Source organism: Crocodylus siamensis, chromosome 4 (assembly GCF_052110815.1).
Source record: "Crocodylus siamensis isolate JL-2025a chromosome 4, ASM5211081v1, whole genome shotgun sequence".
In the NCBI taxonomy this organism is placed as follows: Eukaryota; Metazoa; Chordata; order Crocodylia; family Crocodylidae; genus Crocodylus; species Crocodylus siamensis.
In genome coordinates this window covers 136,779,575-136,793,781 of record NC_143398.1, presented here as the reverse complement: position 1 = coordinate 136,793,781, position 14,207 = coordinate 136,779,575, and the positions used below count along the sequence as shown (strand labels likewise).

Below are 14,207 nucleotides of genomic sequence, written 5' to 3'. Positions count from 1 at the left end.
TTCCCAGGGTAGGGGCAGTAGCTCCCCCAAAAGCACCATCCTGCACTGCTCCCACTCCCCAGCCACCCCAGGAAACATGACCAGAACCACCCACACCCCAATCCCAAATTCCAATTTATTAAAACATAAGAACTTCTTTAATTTACTGGGTTTTTTTTACTTATTTTATCCTTCAGTGACTGACTTACTTCATTTCCCACCCTTCCCACACCCTCATTTCCTTTCCACTTCCCATTTCATTACATACCCCCATCCTATTAACTCTCTCCCTCTGAGCTTCATGTACCTGCCTCTCCCCTCCCCAACCCATCTCTCACACACCCCAACCTAGAGCGGGGATAGAGGGCTGTCATAGCATCTCAGAGCTGTAGCTCCAAGTCAGGCCCCTTCTCACTAGCCTTCTAGAGGCAAGTCACAGCTGGGGACGGTGAGAAAAGGATTTTAGTTTTAAGATGCATCTGCTCTAAACTCAAGCTAGCACTAACACTGATCAACATTTGAGCAGTTCAAAATGCAACATGTAACAAGGCCCTGAGTCACATTCCCAGAGGATGAAAACCAACTTCATGGGTCACATGGGTTTGCAATAAAACTGAATGTCTACAGTGCTGTATTTCAGCTTCAAATCAATTTTTGAATGTCACTTGTGAGATACAATATTGAGGCCCTGATTTAGGAAAGCATGTAAACACATGCTTAAGCATGGGATTTGAACATACAGTTAAAGTTAGATGCATCTTAAGCACTGTATCTAAGAACAGAGATTCTCTGCTATATCGAGGCTCTATAATTGGACACACTTTGGGCTCTGCCACACATTCAAATTAAAGCTGGATAGAAATCAACTACCAAGTTTTACACATTTTCAAACACTAACTTGGTAGCTGGTTGGCTTTTTTATAGCATGATAGTCCTTATTATGATGTGATAATTACTTTGCACATGTTACTTGTCTTGTGTGATTAACCAGTTAATTGCAAAATATATGTAACATGCATCAGGGGCCTTGGAAATATTATAACATCAGACATAGTAATGTTTGTTAGGATTGAGAATAATTTTATTTTTTTCTTTGAGTTTTCACTGTTTTGTCATCTTTTAGCTGACATTTCTCTTAGTGGTTTGGTAATGCCCAAATTTTAAGAAGCATCAACATTCAACTTTTGCTAATATGCACATATAGAAAGCCTGATACACACCCACAAATCAAGGGTTTAGCATATTAAAACACAAGAGACTATACTGCTTTGTGCAGAACCAGACATACTGTAGTATAGGTTTTTAAGCAGAAGGCCCCACCGAAATCAGTCAGGAACTCTTCATGGAATTCAAATGTTTGCTGAGGCTCAGTAGAAAGTGAGACTTTTTAAAAATTTAACATATAAAATATAAACACAAATGAGACAAGTGACCATAAAATTGGCATGAATGTTGCAAAAGCAAATTCAGTTTTGAGTGAATACTTGTAGGATTTGTACATTCCTAGGAAATAAGAAATATAGTCTCATTCATATTCTAAAACAGTAAAATTCCTTGAGTAAAGGAACTGGGGACAGTTCAGTGGTATAAGCCTAGCATAGTTCTATTACCGACTAATGTCAGCTATGGATCTGACAGAGTCCTTTTATTATTCAGTGGTTTAAGTTGGTAGTGGAATTGTGCTGTCATTGACAAAGTATTGGCAGGATTATTGCCAAAGCTTTCCTAGTACTATTTACCATGCCTTAATTTAACAGGGATATATTTTGTTGTACAGAGGCATGTTCCCTAGGACAAAACAGAAGATGTCATTTGCACCTTTGAGACTATTAATACCGCTTTAAGGAAGATGCTGTTACAGACCATTACAGCTAAGTATCTGAAGAAGTAGATTATTGGCTAGAAAAGCTTGTGCCTTTCTGAACCAGCTAGTCTTTCAGGTGCCACCCTGCCCTATCTTTTGCTTGTATGAAGCCTAACAGAGCTAATCACCTCTCTCCAGGACAGATACATGTGAAAGAAAATACAAATAAATTACCATAAATAAAATGGATGCAAAGTTCATTAAGTAGCCAGATATTCGGTCCCTCCATGTTAACTTCTCCTTGTCTTCCTGTTGCAAAACACAAACAGAAATACGTATTACAAAACTGACCATACTGAATATTATAAGAGACAAGAAAAAAAATGTAATACAATTCTTATCAAATCTGCCTTTCCCCTGCCTCTCTGAGTTTGAAAATTTTGACATACCATTTTTTTTCAGTCAGTGCAGGAAAAATGGGAGACAGATAGGAAAACTGCATTAGAGTCTTAAAGTCATAGAGAAGTACAGCTGCAATATACACTCAAGAAGGTACAAGGCCACATCCTTCACTACACAGAAAGGCAAAACCACCCATAGTCCATACCAATCTGATCATGGAGTAAAATTCCTTCCTCTTCCCGACCCCAAATATGGTGATCGACTGACCCTGGGTGTAGGGGCAAGCTAGGAACCACTCACTTTGTTCCTAGAAAGAGTTACACACCCCAGTTGAAATTAAATTTTTTATTATAAAGCCCTCCCCAATTTGAAATTTAACTGCAATTCTGGGATTGGAAAGTTTTCAGCCAACTCTTACTGAATTTCAGTATATCAATAGAAACATTAAAGTTAACCCTTATCCATTTTGGAACCTGGATGAACTATACTATTTTCTTGGACCCTGTTTCTTGCAAGACCTCAGAAGAACTATATTTTGAGAATGATTATCAGAGATGTCTATATATGTATTTATTTTATTTATTTGCTGTCTTTCCCAACAAAGGTCTGAAGTAATTTACTTTTATTACCAGGAGCTCCAGATGCCTCATCTAAGGATTCCTTCATCCAATGCCAAAGTTAACGTACAACTGAGCCTCTTTGTTGTTACAATAACCACCTGATCTATCACTTTTCATAATTATTGACTATTAGAATCTTGGGCATTTTATATTCTTATACTTTCTTCAATTTAATTCCCTGATTCTAAAAAGGTTGAAAACCACTAGTCTAACCTCCTCTTTAAAACTTTTGTGACCAACACTCTTGCATATTACCAAGCACAATGCCTGAAACATCAAAAATACCCTAACTTGCTACTGGTAAAGCAGGGAGACAAAGACAATTGCAATGTCTTGCAACGAAGAAGGAAAAGAAGTAGTTTATTAAAATAAGCTCAAAAGATCTAATAGGACCATGCATCCTGCTAGAAAGGAAGGCAAAACCGTCCAGGGTATGTACCCACAAGCGTTCACATGCGATTTGTGGTGCCTTAAACTGGCCTGAGGCACCACAAACCTCATGCAGTGCATGTGCATCTGTTTGCTAATTTGCAGCATGGCAGGGTTTTTTTGACACTGGGAGATCTATTTCACTGTATCAATCTATTTCGCTAATGGAAAAAACACTAAAGTAGTAAAACAGCAGCCCATTCATAGTCAGGGATAGGGATAGAAAAAGCACAGCCCAGAGGCTTAGACAAGTAGCTGGGCTTTCCCATTCTGGGGCTGTGCTGCAAACATATATACATACATACATACATATACACACACACACACACACACACACACACACACACACACACTCATGCGGCTCACTTTCAGCTGTGTAATTGTAGATTGGGTCCCCCATGTGTTCCTGTTTGCAATGCTGGGAGCCACCCCAGAAATGCAATCTAAGTAAGTCAGAGTGGGGGAGGGGGAGGGGGAGGTGCTAACAGATCTACAATAGAGATTCGTGTGTTCAGGGTAGCTGGCAAATCCACAGGGGTGGAGACCTGGTGGGTCCAGCACTGCACTGGTACACATAGTAGGTTTAGATTGGGCCCAGGTTAGTCTGATCTCCTCCTAGAGGAACTAAAGGTAGATCAGGCTGGCCATTTTTGTCTAATCTAATTTTCCTGTACATATGTATAGATCAGCACTTAGATCTACCTAACCGTACTTAGATTGATCTGAGTGTAAGGTCTGCATGTGGGTGAACTAAGTTAGATCAGGTGACCAGTGTGTGTGTGTGTGTGTGTGTGTACAGTTTGACACTTAGGTCAACCTAACCCTGCATATACCCTTAGCTTGAGACATAAATAGATGTCCTTGACTATATCATCATAAGAGTGCGTGATCTAAAAAATGTTCGTACTATGTGTGTTATGAGGGAAGCCAATGACTGCTGGACTGATCCTTGCTTGGTAAGATCAATCATGTCCGTTAGGGTTGCACTGAAACATTGAAAACAACCCAAATCAGTCCAAAGACAACATCAAATGCCTTTAATCCCCTAGACACTGTAAAATCCTCAAATCATCTCAGTAAGAAACTCGCCAATCTTAAGATTGAAAATGATAACACTTGTGTTGAGGAAGATTGGCAAAATCCAAAGCATACCATCCATGAAGCTTGCTTGGAATCAATTGGTTATATCAGCCAATGCCATCAGGACTGATTTGATGAAAACAATGCTGAGATCCAAGTCCTTCTCGATTGAATGAGAAAATCTTTCTGTGATTGGCAAAACCATCTTACATCCAGTCACAAGCAAGGAACTTTTCAACAGCTTAAAGCTGAACCCAAAAGGAAGATCTGAGAAATCAGAAACAAATGGTGGAAAAGAAGGCAAAGGAAGTTCAACAATATGTTGTCAGTCATGACACGTGGAGCTTCTTCAGTGCAATGAAGGCTGTGTACGGACCGAGCTCTTGTGGACGGACTCCATTTAGATCTGAAGGTTGCAGTATACTCCTCAAAGGCAATGAGTCCATCAAAAACTGCTGGAAGGAGCACTGCCAAAAGCTCCTGAACTGAGAATCAACAGTGACTAATGAAACCACTGAATCCACCCCGCAGCACCCAGTAAGGGAATTACTTGTCAGTCCACCAACCTCTAAAGATGTCCACCAAGTGATAAGACAGATGAAGAACAACAAAGCATCTGGCTTTGATGACATACTAGCCAAGGTCTTCAGCATAGGCAGAGAAACTATAAACAACAACGTTCCACATACTGTTTCTCAAAATCTGGAACACTGAGGAAATTTCCATTGACCTAAAGAATGCCAATAATGTCACCATTTTAAAAAAGGGAGATAAGTCTAACCAGGGAAACTATTGAGGTATCACCCTCCTCTCTGTTACTGGTAAGATCCTTGCTCAAATTCTAGTGAACTGACTGATCCCTCTTCCTGAAGAAATCCTTCCTGAGTCTCAGTATGACTTCAGACCATCAAGAGGCACCATGGACGTGATTTTTGTGGCCTGGCAGATCCAAGAAAAATATCAAGAACAACACCAGGAGTTTTGATTTGACCAGGAACTTTGATTTGACCAAAGCCTTTCACTCAGTTAACCATGAGGTTGTATGGAAGATCTTATTAAAGTTTGGCTGCCCAGAGAAATGTATCACCATCCTTCATGATCAGATGACTGCCTCCATTCTCTGCAGTGACTCTGCTACAGAGTCCTTTGTCATTTGAACTGCCATCAAGCAGGGCTCCATGATTGCACCAATTCTGTTTTCCATCTTTCTTGCAGTCATCAAGATGCTCATCCATGGCCACCTGCCACATGGCATTGACATTAAGTACAGGATGGATGGGAACCTTCTCTCTCTCTCACCTCCGTACCAAAACCAAAATTACTTCAGCCTCAATTGTGGAACTTTAGAATCATAGAATCAAAGGACCGTAACATCATCAAGCCTGGTCTCCTGCCATGGACAGGAGGTTATTGGACTCATACAAGCTCAGTGAGATGCTGGCCCAGCTTCCTCTTGAACACCTCCAAGGGTGGTGACTCAATTACCCCTGCTGGGAGTGTGTTCCAGATACCCTTACAGAAAAGAAGTTTTTCCTTACATCCAGCCTAAATTTTTCCTTAAACAGTGTGTGCCCATTGGACCTTATCCTCCCAAGGAGTGTCTTTCTGAAGAGTTTCTCCCCTAGGTCTTGGTGTTTGCCCCTGACATACTTGTAGGCAGCTATCAAGTCACCTCTCAGTCTTTTCAGACTCAGTCTTGGCTGCCTCAGTCAGTTCCAAAGAGAATGTCTCATTGCTCTCTTCTTGGTAGGGAGATCTATAATACATTCTCACCATCAGGTCCCCCTCTCCTGAGCCCACTTGTATCTTGATCCAGAGGGTCTCAAGGGACCTCTCCCTGAAATCAAACATGGCCTGCAGGGAGGGGTACCACTTGTTCACATAAAGGGCCACATCTCCTCCTTTCTTCCCAAGACGATCCTTTCTATACAGCCTATAGCCCTCAATACCCACTGCCCAATCATATGCATCATCCCACCAGGTCTCTGTCAACCCAATGAGGTCAAATTCCTCGTCTGCCAGAAGGAGTGCCAGTTCGTCCTGTTTATTGCCCATGCTTCTGGAGTTCCCATAAAGACACCTGAGTTCCCCCCTAGTCACCACAGGTTTTCTGTCACTCTGCAAGTGTCTCAAGGTTTTGGTACTCACCTGGATGTCCCCTACATGAATGCCCTTCCCTGGGTCATCTTGGCCAGAGGATTTGCGTACAGCACTGGAATCTACCCTCTCTTCCCCAGACATGCCTAGTTTAAAGCCCTCCTCAGCAAGTCAGTGATTTTCATAGATCAGAGCTTCTTTCCTCTGCCTGTGATGTGAATACCCGTCTCTTGCATGTAGACCAGCATTATCAAACTGCATGCCAAGGTCAAGGAATCCAAAACCAACTTTGACACCATCTCCAAAGCCTTCAGTTGACTTCCTCAATGTACTCCTCCCTCCAACAACCATGGCCTCTAACTGGGAGGATTGAGGTGAAGACCACTTGTGCTCTTAGTTCCTTGAGCTTCACCCCACTGGTCTTGTAGTCACTCATGATTCTCCTGGGGTTGTTTCTTGCTGTGTCATTGGCACCCACATGGACAAGGAGCATAGGGTAATGGTCCATAGTTGATGATTGTGCTGTCATTGCACATATGGAAGAAGACCTACAAATAGCCCTTCACTACTTCTCTCAGGCATACCAGTACCTTGGACTGACCCTTAACATGGAAAAACAAAGGTGCTTTGCCAGCCTGCTCTGGGCCATTCAACTCCCTTGGCAAAGATACTCATTGACTGACAGGAGCTGGACAATGTTAAACACTTTGCATACCTTGGTAATCATCTCTCAAAGAAGGCCACATGGACAAGGAGATCCAGTATAGGATCCAATGTGCCAGCTCTGACTTTGGGAGACTGTATGATTGTGTGTTCAATGATCACAACATCAGGACTTGAACAAAGGATTATTTGACCCTAGCTGACTTCCTGCCCATTGGGCAGGGGGCTGGACCTGATCATCTTACAAGGTCCCTTTCAGCCTTAATGTCTGTGAAATCTATGAAAGCTCCTGCTATATAAGGCTGTAGTAATCCCAACTCTTATCTACAGCTGTTTAGCTTGGGTAACCTACAGGGACCACCAAAGCCTGGAACACCATTACCAAAATGCTACCTCCGGAAGACCCTTGGCATAAAGTGTGAGGATAGTTGCATAAATACCAGTGTCTTAATCAACACTAACACCACCATTATGGAAGCAATGGCTATTCAACATCAGCTATGGTGGGCAGAGCACTCTGTGCGCATGCCTGGTGTATGTTTACTGAAACAACTGCTATACTCCCAACTCAGCCGAGGGCAAAGAACATGCAGGGGCCAAAGGAAATGCTTCAAAGACACCCTCAAGGCAAAAATTAAGATGCATGGCATTGACAGGGCCCAGGACAGGGCAATGTGGTGCTGCCTTGTGAGAGATGGTAAACCTTACTTTGAGTAAAACCATCTTGTCCCAGGGGCAGAAAATGACAGTGTAACAGGTTGGCCTTCTCAGGGCCAATTTTCCTGTGGCCCACCCACCTGTTCTTGGGCTAACCACCCACCATGCCTTGATGTTACTTAATTGATTAAAGATCTTAATAAGCAGGAGGCTTCCCATTAGTGTACCCCCAATGTTTGGCGGGGGGTGTCCACAGCTCCATACCTCCCCTACACCATGGCCCAAGCCTCGCAGATGGCATCAAAATATTATCAGTCACACCAGCCTCACAGCCCTGTAGCTGTGCCTGACCCCCTCTACCTCTGATGTCCTGACCCACCCAAGGTGGGAGCTGGGGTTAAGGTGCCCCAACCCACCTTTCACTGGGGTGGTAACTGGCCTCGCATTTTCTGGGGGCTCCTGCACCACTGAGAGCCTCACCAGGCCACCCACTCCTGGCAGGGTGCAGTTTTAGGCCAGGAACCTTCCAACCATCCCCTACAGCTCCTGCCCTTACCTCCAATTGATACCTGCAGCCAGGTGATGTTGTTGCCTGGCCTTCCACCAGCAAAATGCCCTGTTTATATGAGCAGCCCTGGATCCAAAATGGCTGCCCTAATCGGGTACCTGCCAGCTGCTGGGTTCAGGCCCCTAAAGTGGCAGGCACAAACAGTGCCCTGCCACAGACAGAAACAGAAGGAAAGGAAACAAGACCAAGAAATCTGTGGTCTGACCCTCCTTTTAACCACTATCTGTGGTGTTTGCCAGAGAGTCTGTGACTCCAGGATTGGCCTTCTTAACCATCAACAACCTCATTTACAACTCTTTACTTGACCCATGAGAGTGATCATCCTTGACGGTGAAGGATTCCCACCGCCAAGATGACCTATATTAAAAAAGCAGGATACAGCAAGCAGCAGCTAGTGACCTCAGGAGACTTGGTGTATGCTAAGTGCTTTTGAAAAGTCTGCCCACTTATTTAGCTGCTGAAATAAGGGTTTAGAAGCATAATTGATTTTATCAACCTTGGACATCAACAAGAGCTAACAAAATGAAATATGGGCTGTACCCAAGGGACATCACCTCACTAAATAAGGAGAGAATAATCCTCCCTACACATGGTAGGTGCAATTGCACATGGAACACTTTGCTCCATTCTGCACACCAGGCTAGCAATAAGATATTGTCAGATTGGAAGGAGTTCAGAGAAATGAAACAAATCTGAGTGGGGAGCTGGAGGGACTGATTTATGAGGAAAGATTAAAACAGTCAGATCTGGATAGCTTGTCTAAGCAATGTCTGAGGAAGAAGGGTATGATAAGCCAATAAACATGTGAAGGGTGTAAACACCAATAGAATAGGGAATTCATTTAGGATAGTACATAGGAGTATACCTAGAATTAATGGGGTGAAATTAGAGAAGAGAAAACTTAATCCAAAGAATGAAGAAAAATGCTTTGGCAAAGAAATCTATTAGACTATGAAACAGTCTCCTAGGAGAAGTGGTAGAAGCCACATTAGCTGAACTATTTGTCTGGATTAAGAGTGATCATTTTCTTCTCTAGAGTCTAATATATTCTAGGATGTCTTCTACTTCCTCCGTTAAAAAGAGAGGAGATCTGCTTTACCAGGCAGATCTCTTTGTTTCTTGAAGTTGAAATCCATCCAGGAGATGAGGTTCCTTAAACGTGCAATGATCCTCAGAACTAGCTGGCAATCTTAAGCCATTTGAATGGGATGGCATGGGCTCTGTGCTTCTCACTGTTCTCTTACACTAACTGCCTAGGTTCCATGATCTTCATCATAACATTGGTTCCTTCTCTTCAACCTGCACCAATACAGCTCTTCACCAAAATGAGGTAGCTCCTTATGCTGGAGAAACTACTGCTTCCCTTCGCAACAGCAGAATTTGCAGCCTGCTAAACTGCCATATACATTCCCTAGTTTGTCACATTGCTGCATACATTGTACCACTCTCCAGTGTTACTGAGGACACAGCATACCACATAACTGATTCTCCCCTCTATGTATCTGCTCCTTTCAATGTTGCATGGAATTGCCTTGATTTTTCCCATCTCTACAGTGTGACAAAGGGGAGCACTGGGCTTATATCTTAACCTATTAGAAGCAGGAATGTATTTTGTAAAGATATTAATGAATTATTAGACAGTAGTGGTCAGCTTATGTGGTATATATGCAATTTGTGATGTTGATTCCTTAAATTAAAACAATATATGGTAGTAGGCAGTGGAATTTCTATTCTTCTTGCAGTCTTTGCAAATTACCATTTTCTTTTAGAACCAAAATCTGTGGATTCACTCGGTATTTTATATTGCACCTGATTCTACTCTCTGCCAATAGTGCCATCTAGCCACTAAAAGCCTGTACTGTAAAGGCCCCTCTCCTGCAAGGACCTACTCTGTGATCAAAATATTACAGTAGCCATCAACTGAAAGAAAATGACTCTGCCTCTAAATATGTGGAATTTTTTTTCAGATTTCCACCATGTGATGCATGTACTATATTGGATTTCATGGGACGTACATTATGGCCTATGGTGTATAATGCACTACTTCCTTTTCAGTTTACACTGTGAAAACGGCATGAATAAGGAGAAGCATATATTACTAAACAGAATGAAACTGAGCCAAAGAGGCAGAAAACAAATTAAAGTAGTCCAACAAGGTACATTTGCCATAAATGGATATTCTTGATGAAAGGAACATTTAGGTGTGCCATCAGAGGAACCATGCATATGGCTGATGAATATGGAATACTCTCCATGGTTTGAGATATTTCATAGATTTCATAGACATTTGGGCTGGAAGGGACCCTGGAGGATCACTGAGTCCAGCTCTCCGCCCCAGGGGCAGGAAGTCAGCAGGGATCACAGGATCCCAGCAAGATAAGCATCCAAATGTGTTTTGAAGGCGTTCAAAGGGGTGCTTGAACTGCCTCCGGCAGCAGTCTATTCCAAACCTCGGGGGCCCAGACAGTGAAGAAGTTCTTTCTTATGCCCAGCCTGAACCAATCACAGTGGAGTTTGTGACCGTTCAATCTTGCCATCCCTTGTGGGGCTCTGGTGAATACTTGTTCCCCCAGATCCTGATGAGCACCCCTAATAAGCTTATAGGTGGCCACCAGATCACCCCTGAGCATGCACTTTTCCAGGCTGAATAGCCCCATTGCTCTCTGTCATATGCATATTTGTACAAAATCACTTCATTCAACAATGCACCTGGAAGAAACATCGGTAGGCTGACATATGGTACATTTTTAAAAAATCATTAACCAGTACCTTTTAAAAAACATTTTTTCAGGCTGTGTTGATCTTACATTGTACTGGTAGTTTCTTATACAAAAAGTATGTAAGTAATGGTAACTCTGCCTGGAGAATGCTTTTCCCTCTCAATACGGTGTTGAACAAAAGGCCTCACAGAAAAGCTGATTTGTTTGTCAGAACAGAATATAATACCAAAAAATTAGGGAAGGAGTATGTTTTTTTGGAGGTTTTTATTTCCTTCTGACTTGCCTTTTGAGACAAGAATCCCAAATCTGGGATAAGAGCAACCTCTGAGCTGTGGAAGCCTGCAAATACACTACCTTCTGATATAATCAAGAAGTACTGTAAAAACAGTTCCACATTTATCTGTCTACTGCTCCACGGCCTGCTTGTTCAAATCACAAATATTTCATTTATTTATTTCTGTTTTCCCATAGGAGAACATCTCTTCAGTGCAGGTGTTTCTAACTGTCACCCATGCCAGCTCAATCATGGGTGCTCACCAGGATCTGGGGGAACATCTGTTCACCAGAGCACCCCAAGGGATGACAAGTTTGAATGGTCACAAACTCCTCCATAACAGTTTCAGGCTAGACATACGGAAGAATTTCTTTACTGTCCAAGCCCCCACGGTTTGGAATAGACTGCTGCCGGAGGTGGTTCAAGCACCTACCTTGAACGCCTTCAAGAGACATTTGGATGTTTATCTTGCTGAGATCTTATGATCCCTGCAACAGGGATATCCCCAGGTGAAAGGGCGGGGGGGAACTGCATGGTATGAACTGGATGTGAGGGAATAGGCAGCCGGGGACTCATAGGCTGTGAGTGCATATTGCAGGGACAGCTGCTCAGCAATAGTACAACAGAGAAGACCCCTGCTTGAACAGTAAGAACACTGCTAAGGCAGCAAGGGTAGCAGCAGTAAGCTGTCCTGAAGGCAGCCTGGTCATCAGGCCAAGAATGGAAACCCCTGTGGGCAGCTAGAGAGTCATCTGACAGGAAGGGGCAGGGCTTAGGAGGATCATAAAGCCAGTGGCTGACACCAGGCAGTCAGTGGGGCTCTGCAGGAAACAGGGGGAAGGCCTCCTGCCCAGGGAGACTGCAGAAGTGTGTCTGGCTGACAAATGAGTGGCTCTGGGACTGCCAATAAGTTGCTTAGAGCTGGTGAGGAAGTATGACCCTGTATGAGGGAGAGTTATATGATACAGCTAGTGAGCTGTGGTATATGTTTAGATCCAGTATGGGAATAATTTCGTTATACCCTAGGGGCTTGGATTTTGGTTTAAGGTTCACACCAGTGGACTGGTAAGTAACTATCAGGAGAGAAGGAGATCACAGTGGTGCTGGAGGGGCATGTAGCTGTTTTGAACCCTGCCGGGGCTGGGTACAAGGTGCCAAAAAGCAGTGATCAGGGCTAGGGGCCCAAAGCCCAAGAAGGGCAAGAAGCCCAAGAGGTTGAGAACCAGGGCCAGGAGCCCAAAGCCAGGAAACCAAAGCCTGAGAGGGCTAGATCAGGGCTGAACCCTGAAGCTAGGTATGGCACAGTGGACCTAGGCTACGGGGATCAGTCAAAGGAAAGGGGAGGAGGCCAAGAAGGTCAAGGCCCCAACAAGGGCAAAGAGGCCTGAAGTGGGCTGGCATTGGATTGGGCGAAGTGCCCTATGTGAGTAACAACCAACAACATTGGCAATACATGGCCATGGCTACAGGGGAGATCAGAAGCCACAAATAGCCCTTAAGGCAACAGGTGCCCTGGGGGCATGGGCAGGCAAAGCAGCCCAACTTAGCATATGAGAGGCAGGATTGGGACCAGTGGAGTTTGAGAGGGACCTTCTGACTGAAAGACAGACAAGGGCTTCATCTGGACCCAAAGGCAGCTTCCCTTTTCACTAGTCAACTCATTACATCAAGGTGTGGCAAGTGAGGGAAATGGAAGGGGACCCAAGAAGCCAGATCAGAGCAAGAGTCACAAGGCCAGCAGGGGTATGAAGGCCACCCCAAGGCCCAATCCTTGTTACACTTTTAACTATGATTCTGCAGTCTATACTTCTCATTCCCTTGTATCCATGTGATCTTTCAGCAGACTTGCACAGGGATAAAATACCTGAATGAAATGTAGACTGGGATCCATGAAGAGAAACAGAATTCAGGTCTGTCTCCCTGCAAAGCTAACACAAGTAAAAATGTATAAAATGCCCTTTCCATTGGCAAAAACAACAGGTTCAGCTTTGAAAACACCCAGAAAAAAATGAAAAGAAAACTGTTTCTGGGACAACAGTAGGAAGGGTTGAGTTGGAAGAGGTATTGGGAGTGAAGCTGTGAAAAGAGAACTTGTGTTGCCTGGAGAGTGGAAGCAAGGAAATGGCAGTGCCAAATAGTTGCTGTAGGCATATGAATAGGACTTATGGGGGATTTAGGCACCTAAGTGAAAAAAAAAAAAGGGTGATCCAGACTCTTGAATGGCTGGCAATGATGATAGTGATAGTCATCTGAAGTCAAATAGGATTATACCTCCAGCACTCACCGTAAAAGTAGAAGAAAATGGGGTTTTGGTTCTCCTTAGCTTGAGGGAACTCAAACTCATATCTCCCATTTCCCAGAGTGCCCCAACACCCAGATAAGGTACAGTCTTGGATGGGAACCTACTCCACCTCTCCTATTGAAGGTGGGCCACTGGGCAGTCAGAAGTGAAAAATTTGTGGGGCCATAAGGGGTGCCATAAAGAGGTAACCAAAGTCTTAAGTCTACTTCTGGGAGAAGGACACTACCTTGGGCCAGGATAGAAACCTAGTTGTCAGTCACGCTCTCAGGTACACATTTTATACTGGACAGTCACTGAAAGAGAAATAACCCTGGCAGCAGACAGTTCGATTAACAAATTGAAGCTTGTTTCTTTTCTGGGTTTGTCTAGTTTCAGTCTTTGGATCTTGTACATCTTTCTCTAGTATCTCTATTCTGTTCTCCAGCTTGACATTTTATAGACTGAGCTTGAGCCACCTTTTAAACTTCTCATTAAGCTAAAACAACGGTACTCTCTGAGTCTCGGACTGTAAGGCATGTTTTCCAACCCTTTAGTCAGTCTCGTGGTTCTACTTTGAACCATCTCCTTTTCTTTTTTTTAGCTGGAGGCAGTAGTATAACTAAGGTGGGGTGA

The 14,207-nt window shown here is 43.6% G+C and overlaps 1 protein-coding gene across 1 annotated transcript in view; it reads right to left on the bottom strand.

Moving 5' to 3' along the window:
• Nucleotides 1–14,207, bottom strand: part of ANO2 (anoctamin 2) — a 302,574-nt gene that overhangs the window by 74,471 nt on the left and 213,896 nt on the right. The window contains exon 16 of the mRNA XM_090043877.1: nucleotides 2,018–2,092. Coding sequence (XP_089900003.1) covers nucleotides 2,018–2,092 — 75 coding nt within the window. The remainder of the gene's footprint in view (nucleotides 1–2,017; nucleotides 2,093–14,207) is intronic.